The sequence below is a fragment of the Strix aluco genome, chromosome 4, assembly GCF_031877795.1.
Source record: "Strix aluco isolate bStrAlu1 chromosome 4, bStrAlu1.hap1, whole genome shotgun sequence".
Taxonomy (NCBI): domain Eukaryota; kingdom Metazoa; phylum Chordata; class Aves; order Strigiformes; family Strigidae; genus Strix; species Strix aluco.
The window spans coordinates 126146326-126166020 of record NC_133934.1 but is presented as its reverse complement, the minus strand read 5'-3'; the positions used below and the strand labels follow the sequence as shown (position 1 = coordinate 126166020).

At 42.1% G+C, this 19695-nt stretch overlaps 2 protein-coding genes across 9 annotated transcripts in view; one reads left to right on the top strand and one right to left on the bottom strand.

Annotated features, from left to right (window-relative positions):
• The window catches only part of ARID4A (AT-rich interaction domain 4A), a 49192-nt gene extending 46901 nt beyond the window's left edge, over window positions 1–2291 (top strand). For all 3 annotated transcript variants that reach the window (XM_074821016.1, XM_074821015.1, XM_074821014.1), the window contains one exon: window positions 484–2291. In XM_074821016.1, the coding sequence (XP_074677117.1) occupies window positions 484–587 (104 nt within the window). In that variant the 3' untranslated portion in view covers window positions 588–2291. The remainder of the gene's footprint in view (window positions 1–483) is intronic.
• On the bottom strand, window positions 2–19610 carry TIMM9 (translocase of inner mitochondrial membrane 9). 6 transcript variants are annotated; one of them, XR_012622869.1, is made up of 6 exons: window positions 19480–19610; window positions 15017–15085; window positions 14533–14628; window positions 11440–11829; window positions 1535–1618; window positions 2–635 (listed from the first exon to the last, which is right to left on the bottom strand). XR_012622869.1 is itself a non-coding variant. In XM_074821022.1 (4 exons), the coding sequence occupies exons 2-4, from the start codon at window positions 15053–15055 to the stop codon at window positions 11695–11697; spliced, it is 270 nt and encodes an 89-aa protein (XP_074677123.1). In that variant the 5' UTR covers window positions 15056–15085; window positions 19480–19610; the 3' UTR covers window positions 11304–11694. The 6 variants fall into 6 exon arrangements, 5 of the variants coding, with proteins under 5 accessions (XP_074677123.1, XP_074677127.1, XP_074677125.1 ...); XM_074821022.1 differs by lacking the exons at window positions 2–635; window positions 1535–1618 and having other exon boundaries at window positions 11304–11829; XM_074821026.1 differs by lacking the exons at window positions 2–635; window positions 1535–1618 and having other exon boundaries at window positions 11304–11829; window positions 15017–15080; window positions 19480–19574.
• Window positions 19611–19695: the final 85 nt, after the last annotated feature.

Genomic DNA, 19695 nt, shown 5'->3' with positions numbered 1-19695 from the left:
GTAACTTTCAGATTTGCTTTATGCTTCCCATGAGAAGTTAATTTTCTTGAAAATACATAACTCAAAGCACCTGGAGTTTTTAATTGACAGTGTTTTTGAAAAAAAAAAAGTTATCTGTTTGTATGTATACATAGTTAGAAAGAATATTTGGCTTTTCAGAACTTGAAGCTAACAGAAACATTCCCTATTTTATAATGGTATTAGAAACTTGGACTTCCTAGGACAAGCTCAGTCTGAGTTTTCAATCGGTGTAATGACTCATCAGGTTTATCTTTTCGATTGGTTTGTGATGCAGACAGGGTCAGGTCACACATCCAGTTTATGTGCACATAACAGTGAAAGCAACTGACACAAAATCCGTGTCAGCTTTCTGTGACCGTGCCACTTCTTTGAGGTCTTTTAAACAACCCAGTAACCAAGGAGACCTTCGTTCTGACGTGTTCTTTGATAACCCGATGCTGATCTGTTGTTCTGTATGTTCAGTGTCACATACAGGAGCATCCATGTCATCCGCTTCATCAGACACTGGAATGAGTCCATCATCATCTTCTCCTCCACAAAACGTGCTTGCTGTAGAATGCAGGTGATACACATTTCTCTGCCTTGCCAGCAACTTGCTGCCATGGACATAAATCCTGAAATTCAACCACAGAAAAGCACTCAACTGGTTTGACATTGCCAAGTATATCCTGTACACACTTCCACTGCTGGACTGTACCTGTTCTCCCCTCCTACCCTCTTCTTTTGTTTAATTTACTGTTCAGAGAAATTAAGCTCATTGGTAACTGAAGGTTTGTAGGCACAATGTGACATGCTTGTCATTGTGTTTTGTTTTTGTTTTTAATTAATGCAGAGAAAGGGCACTTATCAAATTTGAAAAGTTATGTCCAATGAAGCATTCAGGTGTTCTAGGGAGATCTTAGAAAAGCAAGTGCACCAAGCAGACATCAGAGTATTATCAAAAACAGTGGAGTAACTGCTGCACTTTCACCGAGCTGTACGTTAACTCTTGGTGAGTAGTTCCTCGTTGTGGAAGCACTTGCTATACAGAACTGCCAAAGTATGTGTTCAGCAATGTGCCCAGTTTTAAAGGTGTAAATGGGACAAAATAAATTGTGAAAGGAAGTGTAGTTGACTGAAAACTACAGTTGTAATAAGTCTTCCACTTTTTATAGGATTTTTGAGCACACAATTATGCAAATATTTTAATGTTTATTAATGTTTACAGTGGAATTGTGAATAGGTTTTCAGTGGACTATCTTATCCCTTGACAAAAATATTTTGTCTTTTTTCTATGTAATTTCAGAGTTTTTATTTTGTTACAAAAAGACGAAAAATGAAATATATAACAACAATGAAGTTATTTAACAAGATTTCTAAAGCTGAAATTTTTGTGTAAAATAAGGTATCTTGCAACTTGTTAAATATATTTATTCAGACATTGGATGTTGTATTTTTATGTATTTTTTAAAATATTAATAAAATTGGAAAAAAAATTCTAGGTTAGTTCACTCTTTCGATAAAACATACTCACCAGTTACGGCTCTTAAGGAGGTTTTATCCAGTAGCCATGCCTGTACGTCAGATGGTCTGTCTACGTAGCCTCCACACCACAGATCTGTAAGCGGGCAGCTGGGTTAAACTATGACTTTATTTGGAAACTTTGGCAGTCCTAGTACTTACATTGTTTGGAGGAACAAAATTTATCGGGTTGCCCTTAAGATACTTTGTCACAAGTTCTTATGTTTGCTATACTGCCGAATGAATTTATATCTCCCAAAGTTGAGATGCAACAAAGTAAAGCAACTGTGTATGCTTTGTCTGTGGATTGTCCCACAGGCAGATACAGTTTGTAAATAACTCTTCCAAAACCATGTATTTAAAACAGTTTGCATATACATTATGTATAAAAGTGATTTTTTTATCAATTTTTTTATTCATGTTTGTACATTGAAAGGGGTTCGTAACCCCTTTTTCTGTGTTTAATATGCTGTAGAGTAATAACATAGATGCTCTAGACTGTATATCAGGATATTCTGGTTCACACGGCAGAAAGTCAGAACGAAACACTAGTGATGGCGTAGCATTACTAAAATTGATGTTTCTTGAAATTTCATTTTACAACATTTGTCAACTTGTGATTCCAATTCCTTCCATTTTCGCAGAAAATTAAAGAAAAAGTACTCTTGTAAATGCACTTTTTCTGTCTTTTCTTAAGCAAAGCAGAACTCTTTCAATGTAAGATATGGAGCTCACTAGACAGCATTAATAAAGGCCATGTTTTAAACATAGGCTTTATATTCTATTTTTATTTAAGTGATTGTTCTTGTAAATGTCTGGACTTACATAAATAGGAAGATTAATCTCCATAAATTGTTGTAAAGACTTTTTTCAGAGCGAACTTCTACTGTTAATCTTATGATAGCTATGAATAAAAAGCAATACTCATTTAAAAGGAAATAACACGGGTCACATTTTCTCAGATTATCTTCCACGTTTAGTAGTTGCAGAAGTAAATTTTAAATTCAGTGAAATAATAGGATTAATTCCATCTTCTGCAGGTAGCTAACCTCTGTCTGCAAACCACGCCAGGTCTTCACCGGGCACATAAGACACGCTCCCCACGCAGAGATGGTGGCTGGGCTCTGTGCCGCCCCTTCCTCAGGACAGGCGTTCGCAGCGTCTACACTGGCCGCTGCTCCTTAGCGCTTAGGAATGTTTAAAATACTGCATGGAAGACTGAAGGTTTTGTTCCATGAAACATGGAAACCCATTCTAACAGCTCCCTGACAGAGAACTCGCTTCCTTACCTCCTCTTTCCACCTGCTTTACTTTGCACTAGCACTCATCAGACAGGCAGACACCCACCCGCACCCCCCAACGTCGTTATTCTGGCAGAACACTAAACCTGCAAGAAAAGGTGGACTTTCTGCCAAGCCTCTGGCAGAGCTTCGAGCATGTTACTGATTTCCTAGTTTTATCTTTCTGGCAAGAAGCGTATCAGTTAGCCACATGATTCAGTAGATGTTTGAAGTAGTTTCTTACGACATTTAAAAATACCACAGGGAAAAGAAGATTAACTATGTCATACGGGACTATCCTGTTCTAAGGGCGAAATCAACAAGAGACCCTAATGGATCTTTTATTTCTAACTTCTATAATCCCCCTTACTTCTGCAGTGTTGACATCAAATAAATTCCAAAGTGTCTTCCAATGCCTTGAATGAAAGTTTATGCTGTTGAGGACGCAGGAATTATGATTATACTGAACTGGGATTTTTTTTTTTAATAAGAGATTAGGTATCATGTCTGTAAGAGCAGTCAAAACTAAAGCACTCTTGGCAGGCTTCACGCTGTTCTCCTGCCTTCTAATCTTTTACAGTTTTTCTCAAAATGATGTTATTTCAAGCTTAGGAGGTAAAAAAAAAATATAATGAAGATTATGGGATCAAACACTGTTAGAACTGTTAAAAAGAACAGGGCTGTAAGAATTCAGACTCTCCCCCCACCTCCTGCAACTGATACAAAGAACTGTCAGACTTCTGGCAGATTTATTATTTTGGGATTAGCATACATCTGAAAGTTGGAAAAGACATAAAACATTTGCATGCAAGGCCATCAGGTAAGAAAAGATTTGTTTCCCTATCTGTTTTAGCTTTTACTTTCCACAAAATCTACCAGCTACATGTATGCTAATGAGTTTTTATTTTCTCTCTAATGTGTAAGTTTAGCAACACCCAGTTAAATCTCCACTTGTTTCTGGCTCCTCCATCAGACTGTGTTTGAGAAACCTTCTCTTGCTTCATCAGTTTGAACAGATCAGGCAGGAGAAGCAAAGATGTCCGAACAACAATAACAAGCCATTATTTCAACAGAGGTTAAACAGATCTGCAGTAGTAATTATCAGTGAAAGAAAAGCATAACAAGGGCAAATAAAAGCATGTATCTTCATGAAGCCTTCACAGGGAGCAGCAGACCTTTGAAGGACAGCAGCGGAAGAGAAAAGGTGATTAAATCACCTTTTTGGTGGTCTTTTGCAGAAGTTCCCCTTGAATCTAATTTTTTTTAAGGCATTAGATAGGCAGAAATTTTTAAAATGGATGACTATTCTTATTTTATGTGTAGGGAGCCACACAGCAATGGCTACCAAAATTACCCAGGATGGCTTTGATGGGGAGCTGGAAAGAGAATCTGAATTTTGGGATTGTCAACTCCTGTGTCTCAGGCAGACTATCCACTCTTGAGAGAGCCTTCTCTCTCCAGATAGGTTTGTCAACCAGATGGAATTTCACATTAAAAAACCAAATATTCTTATAAAATGTTCTTCTTCTTCGCATTAAAATTATTCTTGGATAGCTGCGGCAGCCAAATGGGTTTTCTGGGCAGCATTTACTGGAATTCTTTTGGAGCACTAAGTCTAAAAAATGCTGTTGTTTTCTTTTTAAGAAAAGATCACATTTGGTTTGATGGCTTGAAACAAATCTGACAGATGAGCCAGAAGACAGATTTACAAGCTGAAACAAAAGATGAATGTGTTAACAAAAGTATGTTGAGCTGTTTAGTCCACTGTGCCCTTGCGTTTTGCTGATATGTTTTGCAGTAAAATCTTGGGTTATTTTTTACTTCTCTGTACTTGGGATTTTATTATTTGCTACAGTGTGCAGGACAAAGACTACCTCTGGAGATGTAAGAAACATAATAAAGAGAGGAACCAATGGGGGTGCTGCCAGAGACTGACTCACTATAATTCCAGGGCTTAGGAAAAAGACATTTTATAATTAGCTCACACTATTTATCGAGCTATTGCCCTCAAATTTTGAGAAAATCTGTCATTCTACCATATTACCTTCCACCAAAGAGGATGATTTTTTTAAGAGATCTCTGGGAGAGTTTAAAATTATTCACCTTTATTAGTTAACACTAACTAACTGGTATTTATTGGGCTTTGTTTGTTTTGGAAATCTGTGAGTTCCCCAAATTCCACAAGCATTTATTAGTGTCATCCATTGCTTTGGAGGAATATGTAAATTCAATTTTTCATGTCACTGTTATTGGTCTGAATATGTGCTTGCCTTAATGCAGTGGAGTGGTGGATTTTGTGATTAGTCACAGCCCAATGACAAATACTGCATTTTCAGTTAAAGAAAACTGAAAAGATAAGGCAATCTTAATTGTGAAAGCAGACTGTTTCTCACCCTTCCTAAGAATAGGACTTTCCTGGCTTCCTCTTTGTTTTGAATTATCTCAGTGCTATTTACGTTGCTATTCCTGGTCCTTCCCATTTTCAGAGAAATCCTACTTTCTGTTTCAGAGCAGGGCTGTGCTGGTTGGTTCTGCTTCAGGTCGAAACTACCTGCTATTTATATTAGTACCCTTATGCTGTTGTTTATCCTATACCAATAGTTTTCGAAGGTGAAAAAATGTTTTATGACTTGGCTTTAATTCACCAGTACAGCTCACTCATTATGAAAAAAACACAGAAACATTGCAACGATTACTTTCTCTAGATTTCATCACTTGCCAGCAAAGAAAATCGGCACTAGAGCTCCACTACAGCTGTGAAAACCTGCAGGTTGTTTATCAGTAGCGCGTTTGCTTAACTCTCCCTCCGAGCCTTGTTGGTGAGGGGCACAGTTCTGCGTTCCTGGCCATGTCTCTCTCTCTTTCCCTGCTCTTCAGAGTGACCCAACATTTCCATTCCAGCCCTGTCCATGTCTTCAGCTATTTCTAAACTCCTCCTCTAATCCCTCATCTGGGTACAGTTTGACCTAATTTGCCATGATCCTGCCAGCTATGCCAGTTATGTAAGAAGCGGTAAAATGTGGAATTTGTATGGAATACTTTGTTATATCATGCAAGTGTGCCTTTTTCTTTTTAGCAAGCCACTTACGTGTATGTGCAGCTTAAAACTCTCTTGATGCTCATTCAGTTCCTGAAAATTACTTCCCTTAGGAATGGGTAAGGTTTAAAGCTATTTAAAAAGAAAAAAAGATTAAAAAAAACCCAAACCCTTGATTGCTTCTGGTTACACTCTGCTTCCCACCCTGCGAGTGCCTACCGTGTGCCATCCCAGCAGTTTGCCCATGCAGTACTGCTGTTTAGAGTCAAGTCCCCCATTGCCAGCGTTGGGTTGGGTTTCTTAACAATTGTTGGTTTTTACACTCATGATTTTTCCTCTTTTCATTTCAGTTTATGGCCCTGTCACGGCGGCTGCTCCAGCTCTGCTGCCTTCTTCAGGGCCGGCCCCCACGTCTCTCCCGCCACGGCCGCACCCTCACCTCTGTCACCTGCCGCATTTCGCTTCCCTCAGAAACATCCCTACGTGCCCTGAAGGCAATAAAAACCTGTAAGAAACCGATGGGTTTTTTCTTTTCTCCACCCCTCCCTGGCTGCAGGACCCTCCTTCCCCGGCCCGGCACCGGGCGCCCACAGCCGCTCCCCACGCCTGAGGGGCGCGTTCCCGAGGAGGCCCCAGCCCGTCCCTCAGCCTCGCCGCCGCGGCGGCAGCCCCTGCTCAGGCGGCGGTTCAAGGGCCCGGGGCGCAGGGGCGGGAGCTCGGCGGCTGAGGGGGCGGTGGCGGCGCGCTGCCCTGAGGCGGGCGGCAGCCCCCTCTGCTCCCCGCCGCCATCGCGCCGGGCCCCGCCGACGGCGGGGAGGGGTTGGCGGGCTGCGCCCTCCCGCCTCAGCGGCCGCCTCAGGCCGAGCCGCCGCGGTCCCTGCGCAAGGGAAGGGGCAACTCCGCGGGGCGGGATCCCCGCCAGGGGCTGGAGGAGCCGGGGGCAGGACTCAAGTCCCACAGCTCTTCTCCTCAGGCCCCACCGCCGTCCTCGGGGGACCCGTGTCCTCCGTGGGGCACAGAGGCACTTTCTCCGCAGAACCCACTGCAAAAACACGGCAGGAGAGGCGGCCAACACCCCTCTCCTAGCGATAAGGTGGTGGGTTTAGAGTCTGGAAACCCTCCTCCTCTCAGCCATGACTCAAAACAGTTCCTGGCAGGTGCCGGGGGCAGCCGCACGCACAGAAATTCAACATGTGCTTGAGCAGACAGCGAGGGGGAGAGGGTCCCCACTTCTATCTCCTAGTAAGGGCAGGAGCTGTAAAATACAGAAATAGCCACCAACTGGATTTCTACTTTGATTATTCGAAATTTAGATAAGCTCCCATTCATGTTACATAAACACAGTGCTATGTCAAGTATACTACCTTAAATATTTACACAACTCCCTCAGCAGTCCTCTCACTTTCCCTCTGATCAGAGGAAAGTGAGCTGCAGAATAAAAAACTTCAACCAGACACGGTCCATTCTGTAGGTTGTTTTTTTTTTTTTTTTTAAAAAAAGAGTGATTTAGGGTCTTTCGTATGTTTTTCAGTTACATGTTTCTGTATGGGAGAAACCTGGGAAAACAGTCGACTATCATTTCACAGTCCTACAGTCCTGAATTACTAAAGCTTGAATGCTGGATGTTCCCTGTTGTGTTTACAGAAAGAACCTAACACCAAGACGCTCAGGAGCGTAAAGTTAAACATAATTTTAAACATCCTAATAGCAGAATTGTAACTTTTCCTAAGAATTCTTTTAATGCTATCTTCTTGAAACTCAAGGTGCAAGTTTAGGTGTCACATGCTCTAATTGCTTTCACAGGTATTAGAGTTTGGGCCAGACTCATTCAAGAAATTTTGGAGCTGAGCTTAATGGACTTGCCAAGATTTGAACTAGATTTCTCAAATGCTCTGTGCTGACTTCCTAACCCAGTTAACAGAAAATGCTGGAAAAAGAGCTGTCACTTAAACTCCAGTTCTCAGAGTTCAGTATTTAAGAGTACAGCCACAATCGGTCTCTGGGCACTGGGTATTTAACCCACAGTTTCCTCACAGAAGATTGCAGTCGCATCCTCTCCCTGCTTTCCAATAGAGAGCTCAGTAGCTGAAGGTCTCAGCAGGGGGATTACAGAAATTAGGATTTTGCTCCTATCCTTGAGAGATTTCAAGGAACCTCTGTTATAATCTTCTAGATGATTGATCTGGTCACTCTGCCAGCACCACTGATGTACAGGGCATTCGGGAGCAAGGCTCTCCTTTAACCCTTCCTGTTGAAATTGTTCTGTTTTCTGTGGGCTGACTAGTAATTGCATGCTTTTCTATCCTTTTGGTTCAGACACTCATTTCAGCAGGATTTGTGTTCCTGTCTCTGCTGCAATGAACATCACCTCCAAATGAGCATCTGCTCGCTAGCCCAGTCTCATCAAGCCAGTTTTTGGCAGGCTGCACTCCTGTTGCTTTCTCTCCCTTCCCACTTCCACTCTGGCTCACTTTTTTCACAGCTATCTCAGTACTCCGTCCTCAGCAGCACTCCATTGCTCCTCCTTCCATCAGAACTGGTTCCATTCTGCACCTAACCTAATATGCCTCATCAAGGTGATTCACCTACTCTCTACACACTTTATCTTAAATACTGTTGCCTTTCAGTTAGAATTCAGAGACTAAGCTGTATTCTCATTTTTATTCCAATTCTGGCTGTGCATTTTGTTACGCCACACAAACTTGAAGCTATTCAAGAGGAGGGATGGAGAACACTCCAGATTAAGCTAGGTCATGGAGGTTAGAATACACCACTGGGAGAAAACACGCAGCCTGGCCTGCCTTCTAAACACTCCCAGCCTTCCCAGTGGACATCCATCCAGGCATTGTAGAAATACCAATTCTTGCATTTGCAGTTAAAGATTTTTGAGAATTGGGTGCTGGGAGATCTTGCTGCAAGGAGGAAAGCCCAGCTGCAACACCTTGACAATACACGCTGATAAAACATGTGAGATGGGCACTGAAACACTTTGTGTCGTGAATCATTCTCAACTCACAAGTCCTGTTAACAAAATCTTTCGGGGAGCTATTTTCTAAATAACATGATTTGAGCCAGCCATCGGGGCGTGCTAACTCATCAAGGAAGCAAAGGGAAGTTGAAGCTCAGCAAAGCAAGTTAATCTTTTAAGAAAGTTTTCACTGTTGCTTTCTGCACCACCTGGATGCTTTAGTTACATGGATGCACTTTATTTCCAAGCTAAAATATATTTGTATCATCTTTCTTCAATCAGTCGCTTGGGTTGAAAGATGTGGAAAGACCACAGCATTTTTTGAGTGAAATAGAGCTAGGACAAAACTGCTTATCCAAAAGAGCAAACCAGTAACTCCATCTTCATCTGCATCTTTGTGCAGTAGTGTTGCAACTTACTTTTCACTCTAGTTAGGTTCAAAATAGTCACCATTAACAGGCACATCTCAAAACAAACTAGTTGCTATAAGCACGTTGCTGCTCTGGAAGTCAAGGGCTTTTGTCAGGGCAGCAGCTATCAACCTCACGCTCGTACTTCCAGCGACACTTTTCATCCCACCTATTTGTTTAGTGAGCATGGAGAGAAAGAGGGGGATGTGACATCTAATTAGATTTTAAGAATACATGTTTTCCCTGGATAACAGTGGGTTAAGGCAGCTTTAAAACTGGAGTAAAAGGAAACTGGGGAACCTGAAAGCAAGTAATTTATTAACTCAGTCCCTCTAACACTTGCTTAACCTTTTGTACAGTAAATGTCTTAATAAATATTTAAACGTCTTCCTACCCCCAAATCCCCAAACACTGAAACACAAGGGAAAACCACGATCTTTTTTTAACCCTCCCTCGCTTCAGCTGCAAGCAGCTTTGCCCAGAAGACATGAACATCCTCGTCCCATCACTTACGAGCAACTGTTCTCTTTGCACACTAAGATACAATGGAAAATGGGATCATTTCAATCATGCATTACTTTCAAGTGTTTAACAAAAACCCCGCTTTTAAAGAAAGCCTTAAATCTTTACTATATTATTTCTAATTGGCCATAACATTTGTGGCCTGAATGTAGAAAACAATCTAGATATTATTAGCCTGTTATTCCTTTGAAAAAAACAGGACATTGGAGACTTGCTGCCTTATTTGGGCTCTTTTTTAGCCTTTACTATTTTCAAGTCAGCTCTTAGCCATCTCCAAGGTAACAAGGCATGGGCTATGTAGGAAGGAGCTGTGATATGGCTAGTACAAAATATGTGTAAATGAGACTGTAGGAACATACTTGTTTCTTCCACCTTTGAAAGGCATATATGAACAGATTTCTGTGGAGAGCTAGGGCAGCTTTAAACCGCAGCAAACGGAGCAGCGTCCAGTGCAAGAGGCAGGTGTACTGTGCTGCAGTCAGGGCCTAGTAATCCACACCCTGGATAGTTTGAGTAGTAAAGAAAAAAAACAGGCAGGAAATAATTCTTTGAGACTGCTGCTGGAAATAAAAAGAAATAGAGAAGGTAACAGAAAAAAAGCACGCGGGCAGGCTTCCTGCCATTTCTGTTCCTTATTGTTGCCCTTCTACCCAAGAACAGAACCTGGCAGCTGACATGAAATATTTTGCTTCAGTCTTCATTGCCTGAAATCTCAGAATTGATATGGTAATCCCTATGTTCAGTTCCTTTTGTTACTGTATTTTATTAGTTAGAACCACAGTAAAATGTGCCTGTTAGCTATCATTCTACTGTACTAACAATCTGACTGCAGGGTTTCAGCTATCATGATCCTTTCAAAGGCTTGGTGTTTTTCCTAAACCAAACCCACAACATCAGACCAGCTAGCTTCCACAAACTTCTCTGTGCTCATCCAGCAGCAAAAAAGACATCGTTTTGTGCATGCCTTGTACTTTCTGTTGCCATTCACACAATTAAAGGAGAAAGCTGCCAGCAAGCTCAGTGCTTGGGGCACATCGTGCTTGCATCAGGCAGGGAACCTGGGTTTGGAGGACCCCTGGGGTTCCCTGAGGGAAACAGGGAGTGCCTAGAGGTTGCCTTGGGCACAGGTGCTGCTAGTAACACACTCTTGTCCCTTGTAAGTGACCTGGTGAAGCACGAAGCAAACATAACCTCGGGATAAGCTGCCAGAGCATCCCAGCCTACCTGAACTCATTAGTTACAGCAGTTGTCTGCCACTTAAAACCACCCTTGGCTCGATGCACTAATGGTCACCATCCAGCACTCCAGGAAAGTCAGAATGATCACAAGGCCCTGTGAGGGTGGCTCAGCCCAAGTTCTTCCCAAATTAAAGGGAAGTAACACATTCACAAATCCCCAGCTGCTGAAACAAAGTCACTAATTCTGTTATGTATCAGCACCTTAAAGCAGCCACGAATGAGCAGAACTCCATAGCAGCTGAGGAGGAATGAGACGACAGCAAACAAAACACTCCTCTCAAGCAGTGTCCTAAAAATGTATCTTTGAAAAGAACATACACACAAGTCTACAGTTCCCATTTATTTTACTTGAATTAAATAAAAAAGTGTGTTTCCCATATTACACTTTTTTTTTTTTTCATCTGAACCAGTCCTAGCAGAAAGGAAGTAAAACCCTCCCACCCCCCTTGAAATTTAAACATACCAGTCTGTGGGCCCTGGAAAAGTTTGTGTCAATATAACTCCATTGTAGAGTGAAAAGGACCTCAGAAACAGACTCCATTGCCAGTCCACCACGACTAACTTCTTGTTTAACCCTTCATAGTTTCCACTGTCTGAACAGCATCTAGAACTCTCTTCCAAGTTGCTGGACATATATCCCGACAGTAGAAAATCCAAAATGTGTTCTTGCCCAGTGAACACTGGCACTGCTTGTAAAGTCTGAACAGAGTGCTCTTGTCTAACGAGGTTGGCCAAGCAGTCCTGCTTTAGCTGCCAGAGCTTCGTTCTGCTGAATATGGTATTCCTGAAATCTCATGGAGATCCTTTGTGTCATTTTTAAATACTTCTGTAGGCAGTGATCTGCACACGTAATCTAGAGGAACAGGGAAACAGAAGGCTTCAAACAGTAATTAAAACACTCCCCCAAACAGGACCCAAAATATAATCATATACAGGCATAAATGATTAGGTGACTACGTCTCATATTCTGTGTTAATGCTCAAGATGACAGGCTAATTGTGCACAGCCCCTCCGTGCAGTGAAAAAGGTACAGTTTTGTTTTTGAGGGATGTCTGATTATTGAAAGATAAAAGATATTCTCATATGAAAGTCTTCATGGAAAACATCTCAGATCTAGGAGATATTACCATTTCATCACTGGGCTCCTCTCATGAAATTAAAGTATATAAAGCATTTTATTTTGCAATACTAAATCTATGAAATTAGTATCTTCTCTTTTTTTAGTATATGTTTGTAAACAGAATTATTTTTGACAGCCAAATACAGTCTACTGTGTACTAGCTCAGTTTAACCTTTATTTGACCTTGTTCCCATTATCTCTATCAGTCTTCTTCTGCCTGCTTGGTTAAGCTTCACAAAAGCAACCAGAGTACCCGCTGAAGTTCTATCAGTCAGCTGGACAGGGAAATAAATACCAGAGCCTATTCCACCCATGGTATTATTTTTTAAATTTAGAGGTTTTTTTTTTTTCTTTAAGTGTAGAGAAAGAGTTATGAGATTCCTTCTGAGCAACAGTTCTACCAATTGAACAGTCTGTATCATGGTTCTAAACCTTGCTATCACTGTAAGAATTAACAAATCTAGACAGAAAGACAACCACTTTGCATGATTATTAGAAAACCAGAAATTGCTTTGATTCTTCTCAGTATAAAGGGATGTGAAAAGCAGAGGGACGGAAAATGAACAAGACAAAACAAAACTATGCAGCTACGCACACCACCCAGCACCCGTCCTTGACCTGGCATCAGCTACAGCAAAACCTGTTAAGCAGGAGTTAAGTCTGACTAGGAAACAAATTCTGGAACTACCCCAAGCCACTGCTCCCAGTGGGCCATGGTATTTGTGATACGGTGCCCTGGGAAGTCCAGACTTGCAGTGCAGACTTGCTGTAGGGCAAGAGGTGAGAAACCGTTTTTTCAAAGGTAGAATCTCAAAGGAGATTCATGGAGGTATTCATCTTAATTATTTAACAAGAAATTACAGCTTTAAATAGGAACATGGTAATTTCCATATCAGATCAGACTAGCGGTCCATCTGGACCAGTGTCCTGTTTCTGGCAGGGGCCAAAGCCAGAGGCTCTGCAAGTAACCCCATAATGGATAATTATGGGCAAAACTTCCCATAAGAACGTTTCTTCCTAGTCTCCATCATTAACTGATGGCTCCTGTGCAGCCAGACAGGGCCCCTCTGCAGATCATAGAAGGAAAAAAAAAAGAGGCAGATCAGAATCTATGAATATTTTTTGTATCTAAATAATCTTAAGTTTAATTCCCCTGCAATAAGCATTCCTTGGTTTTGGATCCCAGATCTTTAATGAAAGACTATATAAACCATTGTTTTTAAAGAAGTTCTAATAACACTTCTGGTAGCAGAAGAGAGAAGTACAACCCTCTACTGAAAATCAAATACCATCCCAGAAAGGTATAGAGGTTGTGCCACTAACACTTCTGTCAGTTCTGTTAACTGACACTCCTTGTTTTGTTCAAGCAATTCAAAATGGGTTTGTAAAAGACAGTAACAAGGCGCTATCCAGAATAATTCTGACCACCTGTAGTCAATAAAACAGAGAAGATCAGGGAAACAACTAATCTGCCTTGTTTCTCCTAAGAAAGCTTTTTTTAGTGCAGCAAAACAGAAGCTGAAAGGAGACAGGATTTTTGCCTGTGCTGAGGAGTTAAACTCCAAGGAGGCACAAAATTCTCAAAAACAATGTTAGTTTAAAACTTTATAGTTCTTTTTTCCCCTGCCAGCAGAGTCAAACAAAGGTTATTAGACTTTTAACCAACAAAATTATGAGATTCTGAAACACCCTCTCAAGAGGAGAGGCAAAAACCATGCAATTAATCTTAAAGAGCTTACTCTTTTTTGTAGATGACTATGTGATGGAGCTCCCTGCAATGCAGAGAAGTGGATTTAACAGCCAGAGCTCTGGAGGCCTATGCTTCTATGACTCACTACAATGCAGGGAACGTGGGTAGGTAAACAAGTATTTCAGCAGGACTCTACCTTCAAAGAGCGAGATGCAGGCTGTAGGTGGGCAACTTCCATGTCCACAAAGATACCACCCATCAGAAGCTGAGGCACAAGAACCTCCACTGATAGCTCAGAGAATGAAATACACAGAATTGCAATGAGCAGCCAATACTCAAGTGAGATCGGGAAGATCCCCTCAGTGTGTGCATACTGAAAAGACAACAATGACAAAACCTCAAGAGGTCCAAGCCCATAGTTTGTCTGTAGCCAATGATCTAACACATGAAAAGCATTTGGCTTTGGTTGGTTGGTTTCCTTTTTGTAAACAGACTGTTAGGGTGCAAAGAAGTATTTGTCATCACCTTTGGACATATTTGGAGAAGCAAAACTACAGACAAGCTATTTCTTCCACTACCTGACTTCCTTTCTCACTTGGAAGTTACACACCAGACGCCTATACTCCACTGAAGACTGCTACCTAGCTTTTTAGCTAGCTGAGAGATCAAAACCTTCCCAAGTTGCCTCTGAAATTTAAATGCTACACAGCAATTCTACCAAAGGGTCATTAAAAGCATTTACCTACCTCTTCTGGTTTAACCTCTCTGCTAGTGAAATCCTTTATGCAATCCAGGAAGCAGTTTTCTGTAAGTTTATTGTACGTTCCAAGAAACTCCTTGAACTATAAATAAAAATTGGACAATGAGTATTAAGAAAGTTCTACATTAATTTTTCTTACACACAGCTGCATGAGCCATCTGGTGACACTAATATTGAAAGGACAAATCACTAGAGAAATTTACTATCAGTCAGAAGATTTCAGCACCAAATGCTGCTGGTACTCAAATCAGATACTATATGGTGTCTGTTGATGGTCAAATCTTTAAATTTGGGTTGCTACAGAACTGGCCTTAACTCAGATGGTAACTTAAACTTTTTGCCCTTCTTCATGCCGAACTGGCCTTAACTCAGATGGTAACTTAAACTTTTTGCCCTTCTTCATGCCCTACACCTTTTACTCTACATGACAAAGATCTCCAAAGCCACCACTCATGAATACATCATCTTACCTGCTTGATCTGATCAGATTCTGATATTTGTCCAGCCATATTCTACCGCCTGTGATTCACTCACCTATTCTGGAAATAAAAGTCGAGTTTCACCAAAAAAATCATACATATATCTGCACATTTTACAACAGAATGGACTTCCACATGTTCTTGAAGTGTGCTTAAATGCAACTTTGCTAACAAACTTTCAAGCCATCCACTTGAAGAACAAGTTACCTATTTGAAATGTATTCAGTTAAAAGAACATCCAAGAATTCCAGGTATGAAACCTTCCCAGATCCACCTGTTAACTGCTATTCTTTAAACACTTCTTAAGCACTTCAGACAGTTAAAGTAATTTTTTAAAAAAAGGTATTTTATAAATGCTTTCAAACTCACAAAGTAAAACTAGGTCAGGAGTGGGGGAGAAGCAAGCAACAACATTCTCTAGCATTATAGTTTCAGTGACTTTAGATGTAATCTGTAAAAACAGTAAAGAAAAAAAGGCAAGTATAAAATGGTAGCCACTCTGAATAGATGCAGCATAAGCCAGCTTGCACCAGAGAAGACGATGTCTGGTTTCTATGTAGCTGCATTCTCACCAAAATTAAACTAGAGCAAATGTTCTGGTCATTGAATATAGTGAATTAAATGCAAGAAAATGTAGAAGAATGAGAATGGCCTTAAAGGAAGTGAAGCAGACAAAGAAAAAGGGAAGAATGAACAGCCATGGATCCAAGAATTTAAGCAAGCATCCTCAAGGAAGACTCATATTCCTAATCCAACAGGGTAAACAAGTTAATACTTGAAAGCATCCCTGCAGGTTTCCTAGAATACTGAAAGCTAGTCTTCCTTCTCCCTTAGTTTACACATTACCTAAGACCTATCACAGATGACAATGCAAGCTAGTATTACATGTTGACAAGAACAAGATCCTTCAGTCTAACTCACATCAACTTGTGGAAGAAAAATTAGCACTGAAGTGTAATCACTTTGTGAAAGAAGTTCCTTTAGCCCTTTAGCAAGGGCTACTTACAATTGATCTTGTATTATGCTTTGCCAAATTTTGAGCGAGACATTCATGTTTTAGAAAGCTTAAACTACTCCAGTCTCTTGGCAGGGTAGGAGCGGGCAAGAGGGCAAGCAAGCTTTCTGAACAAGAACAAAAAGACATTAGTAATTATTTCTACAACAGAAGGAAAACTAAGCAACTAAAAATAGCACTATGGAGCTCTCACAAGCATGCTCTCTCCCTACAGCCCCTCCAGTAGCAAAGGGATTAAAACATCTGCCTCTTAACATTACACTTTATCATTACACAGGAAGCCAATCCAGGGATTGGAGGTAAAGAGCACATATAATGCTTGGATTTAAGATGCATACCCCCACGACCAAGAATTCCTCTTGGGCAGTAGGTCACACAGGTTACCCTTAAGGAGAACCTACAGGATATGGTTGCTCAGAAAAAACAAGGCATTATTCAGGTTAATGTAAACCTCTAACTTGTTTTAGAAGTGGACATGACTGTCATCTGAGACAACAACTAGTGAAAATGGATGGCAACTCCACTCTCATTTCTCAGCCTGTTAGAAGAAAAATCAGTGACAATTCTATAAAGACAGTTTAAGTAGATTATGAAAGAGCTAGAAACTGCAGAGAACAGGAAAGACTTTTGTCCTCTCCCTAGCACAGAAAACTAAAAGCTTCAACTGTGCCATTTTCTCACACTCAGCATTGCTTCATTATGCTTGTTTATTTATAACAAACCTGATCTTTGTTCTTCTGCGACTAGTTAGGCAAGCTTAAAATTACAGATTTACTGAACTGCAGTTCCATAAAGTGTTTACACTTGCACTTGGGAAATAGCTCTGATTTAAGTCAGCACAATGGCGCTACCTGATTTTAAGTGTTTGAAGCACTTGTCCCTCTACAGGTTTTTTACACTTCTCACACAGCAGGCAGTGAAATTACATGGCTCTACTGCGCCTCTTCAGTAGCTATAAATTATGGGCAGTTGCCTTAACAGCTAAAAATGCACTACCTGAATGTTACCAGGAATGTGCATATCTGGTTTATTCTTAAAGTCTGTTAAATGTATCATTTGAAGTTTGCCTGTTGTTTGTCCCCTTCCCCCTCTGTCTGTGAAACAAGCAAAAGAAAAAAAAAAAGTGATGAAAAAGCCCATTACGGGGCTTGGCACCGTGACTAACGCACCGCAGAGCTTCTTACGTAGCTGCTCAAACAACTCCGGCATGCTTCAAGGTTTAAGCCTACGCAGCCTGGATTACTTTCCGCTGGGCTAAAAGTGAATTGAAAATTTGGCATTGCACTTTTAAACATGTCACACTGAAGGAAGCAGCTATCTCTTGAGTAAACCTCTACAACAAGGGCCACGTGGTCTGGACGTTCTGGTTCACCAGGAAAGTAGCAACAGCTGGGAAGTTTCCCTTCTTGAAAGGCCCTGGAGCTCTTCCAAGTGTGTTTTGATGTTCTGAATAGACATTCTTTTAAGATAAGCCTCTCTGAGCAAAATTAGAAGTTAAGGATAACTTGAGGTTTTGATTTCTCATAGGCATCACGGGTTTTCCATCCTCTTACCAAAGATAATAAAGGCTTCAGACTATTCAAACCTATTCTCTGTGCAAGATCCATCCCAGCTCCCAGCCCCATTTTAGAATCTGGAAAATGCCTCTAATATTTCTTTCTGCTGTGGCTGCCACTCCCATTGCCATGGAAACACAAAATCACTACAGAATGACAGCTTTTTTTTAAAAGGTAAAGCTTGTTTATTAAATAAAAACAGTGATTAGGTTAAGTCTTCCTAGCTAACCTGGGTCATTCATCTGTTTCCACGGCAGGAGGAACACGAGCCAGAACTAGAGAGGTCAAAACTCCTCTAAAACATCTTAGACGTGGGAATACAGCTTCCCCAGCTCTATCTACTGACCTTCAGAAGCAGTGTCTAGTACCTAATCTTGAGTCGACTGTATCCTTTCCCATGGAAACTAAACAAGAACTGTGTTTTGGGTTTTTTCAACGAGCTACATTTTACTGGGGGAGAAGGGCTGTGGAGAGACACTGTAAATCCATCACACTTGTTATCCCAATTAACAATCCGAATTAGGTGTAGGTACAACTACTCTATACATGGAAGGCTGCAATTTTTTTAAATCTTGGCTTCCAATTGTACACACAGAACACCACAAGTGTTTCTGCATGTGCGTAAAAAGGACAAAGAATAAAAATATCACGTCAAAGAAATGCATTAAAATAAAGCACCCACAGCTTGTGGAGAAAGTTGGGGTTTTTTAATAGTTTGAAATTACTAGGTTAGAACTTGATTGACATCAGATTTAAAAAACCCTCATTGATTTAAACAGCTCTTTTACCAAATCTAATCAAACTACAAATACTCCCACTGCTGTGTGCCTGAGCAACCAACTCTCCATCCTGTACCAGGCAAGAGAGGCAGCAGTGACAGCCCTGCTGTGTCGGCACAGCCCAGCTCTTCCCCCCACCTAGGTCAGGTACAGCCACTTTCCTTCCAACTGGTGCTTGCAATGTAGTTACACAGAATCTTGCTTCTCATTCCACACGCTACAGTCAGCCTTCAGAGGCATGTGGTGAGATGAGAAAGGTCAGAACGTGGCTGGATAATAAGGTGTACCTGGTGCACAGGTTATTGTGATTCGTGATCACATGGCTGTGGGCTAGACCCTGTTCTGAAGAAAAAAAACACCAATGGTAGAAGTTATCTCTTGACACCACAAGCAAATTAACATAGTAAGTCTGAAATCAAACACCCTGAGAGCGTCTTGAACAGACTGAACACAAGCAAGGGCATCTGTCCTGGGAGAAAATATATATTTTTCCGTAAGTTTTCTCCTATTTAAGTTAGATTAGGCTTCACTGATACTTGTGACCCAGTAAGATCGAAACTTGAGATGGAGATAAAACAATTTCACCTCGTGTTTGTGTTGGGGTTTTTTTGTGGGTTTTTTTTTTTTTTTTTTCTTTTTACTACAGCCTTCAGTTATTGCTTTCAAGGGCACCTTGAGTTTCTTTACCTAAGGAGATACTCGCTAAGCCAAGCCCCAAGCCGACAGGCCCAGCGCCCGCCAGCCCAGTGCGGGTACACGAGGGCGCCCCTTTCCCTCCATCCGAGCCGAAGAAAAAACGCCCCGGCACTAGGAAAATGCCCCCAAAAGGACGGATTTTCCCTCATCCGCGGGACCTTTCCCGTCCCTCCGAGCCCAGCACAGCGCCGCCCGCCCCGCCTCCCCCGGTACCGGCCGCACCTGCCGGCTGCCCGCGGCCTGCCCGTCCTCGCAACCCGCGCCCTGCAGACGCCCGCACCTCACCGCCGCGGGGCCTGCCGTGAGGCGGCGGGGCTGCGCCGGGCTGCCCGGGGCGGCCGCTGCTTCCCTCCCTCCCTCCGGGGGCGTCCCCCTCAGGAGCGCCGCCGCCCGACCGCGCGCACTCACCCGCACCGCCACGAGCCCGGACCGCGCGGGAAAGGCGGGGAGGAGCGCGGCCCGGCCGCAGCAGGCCTGCCGGCCCCGCCGATTCACCACGCGGCGAATCGGCAAGCGCGGACTCACCGACAGCTTTACTCTCCTCGCCCGAGGCGCAGCGCTCTTACCTGCCCCCCCCGCTGCCCTACAGGGAGCTTCGGGCGCAGGTTTCCTTCCGGACACTAT

What these genes read in the sequence shown, in the direction of transcription:
- TIMM9 (XM_074821022.1), bottom strand. Translation starts at nt 15,055, where the DNA reads ATGGCTGGACAAATATCAGAATCTGATCAGATCAAGCAG. An exon ending in AATCTGATCAGATCAAGCAG is followed by an intron (nt 14,629 to 15,016) that starts GTAAGATGATGT and finishes TTTTATTTATAG; the next exon opens with TTCAAGGAGTTTCTTGGAAC. An exon ending in GAGAGGTTAAACCAGAAGAG is followed by an intron (nt 11,830 to 14,532) that starts GTAGGTAAATGC and finishes CTGTTCCTCTAG; the next exon opens with ATTACGTGTGCAGATCACTG.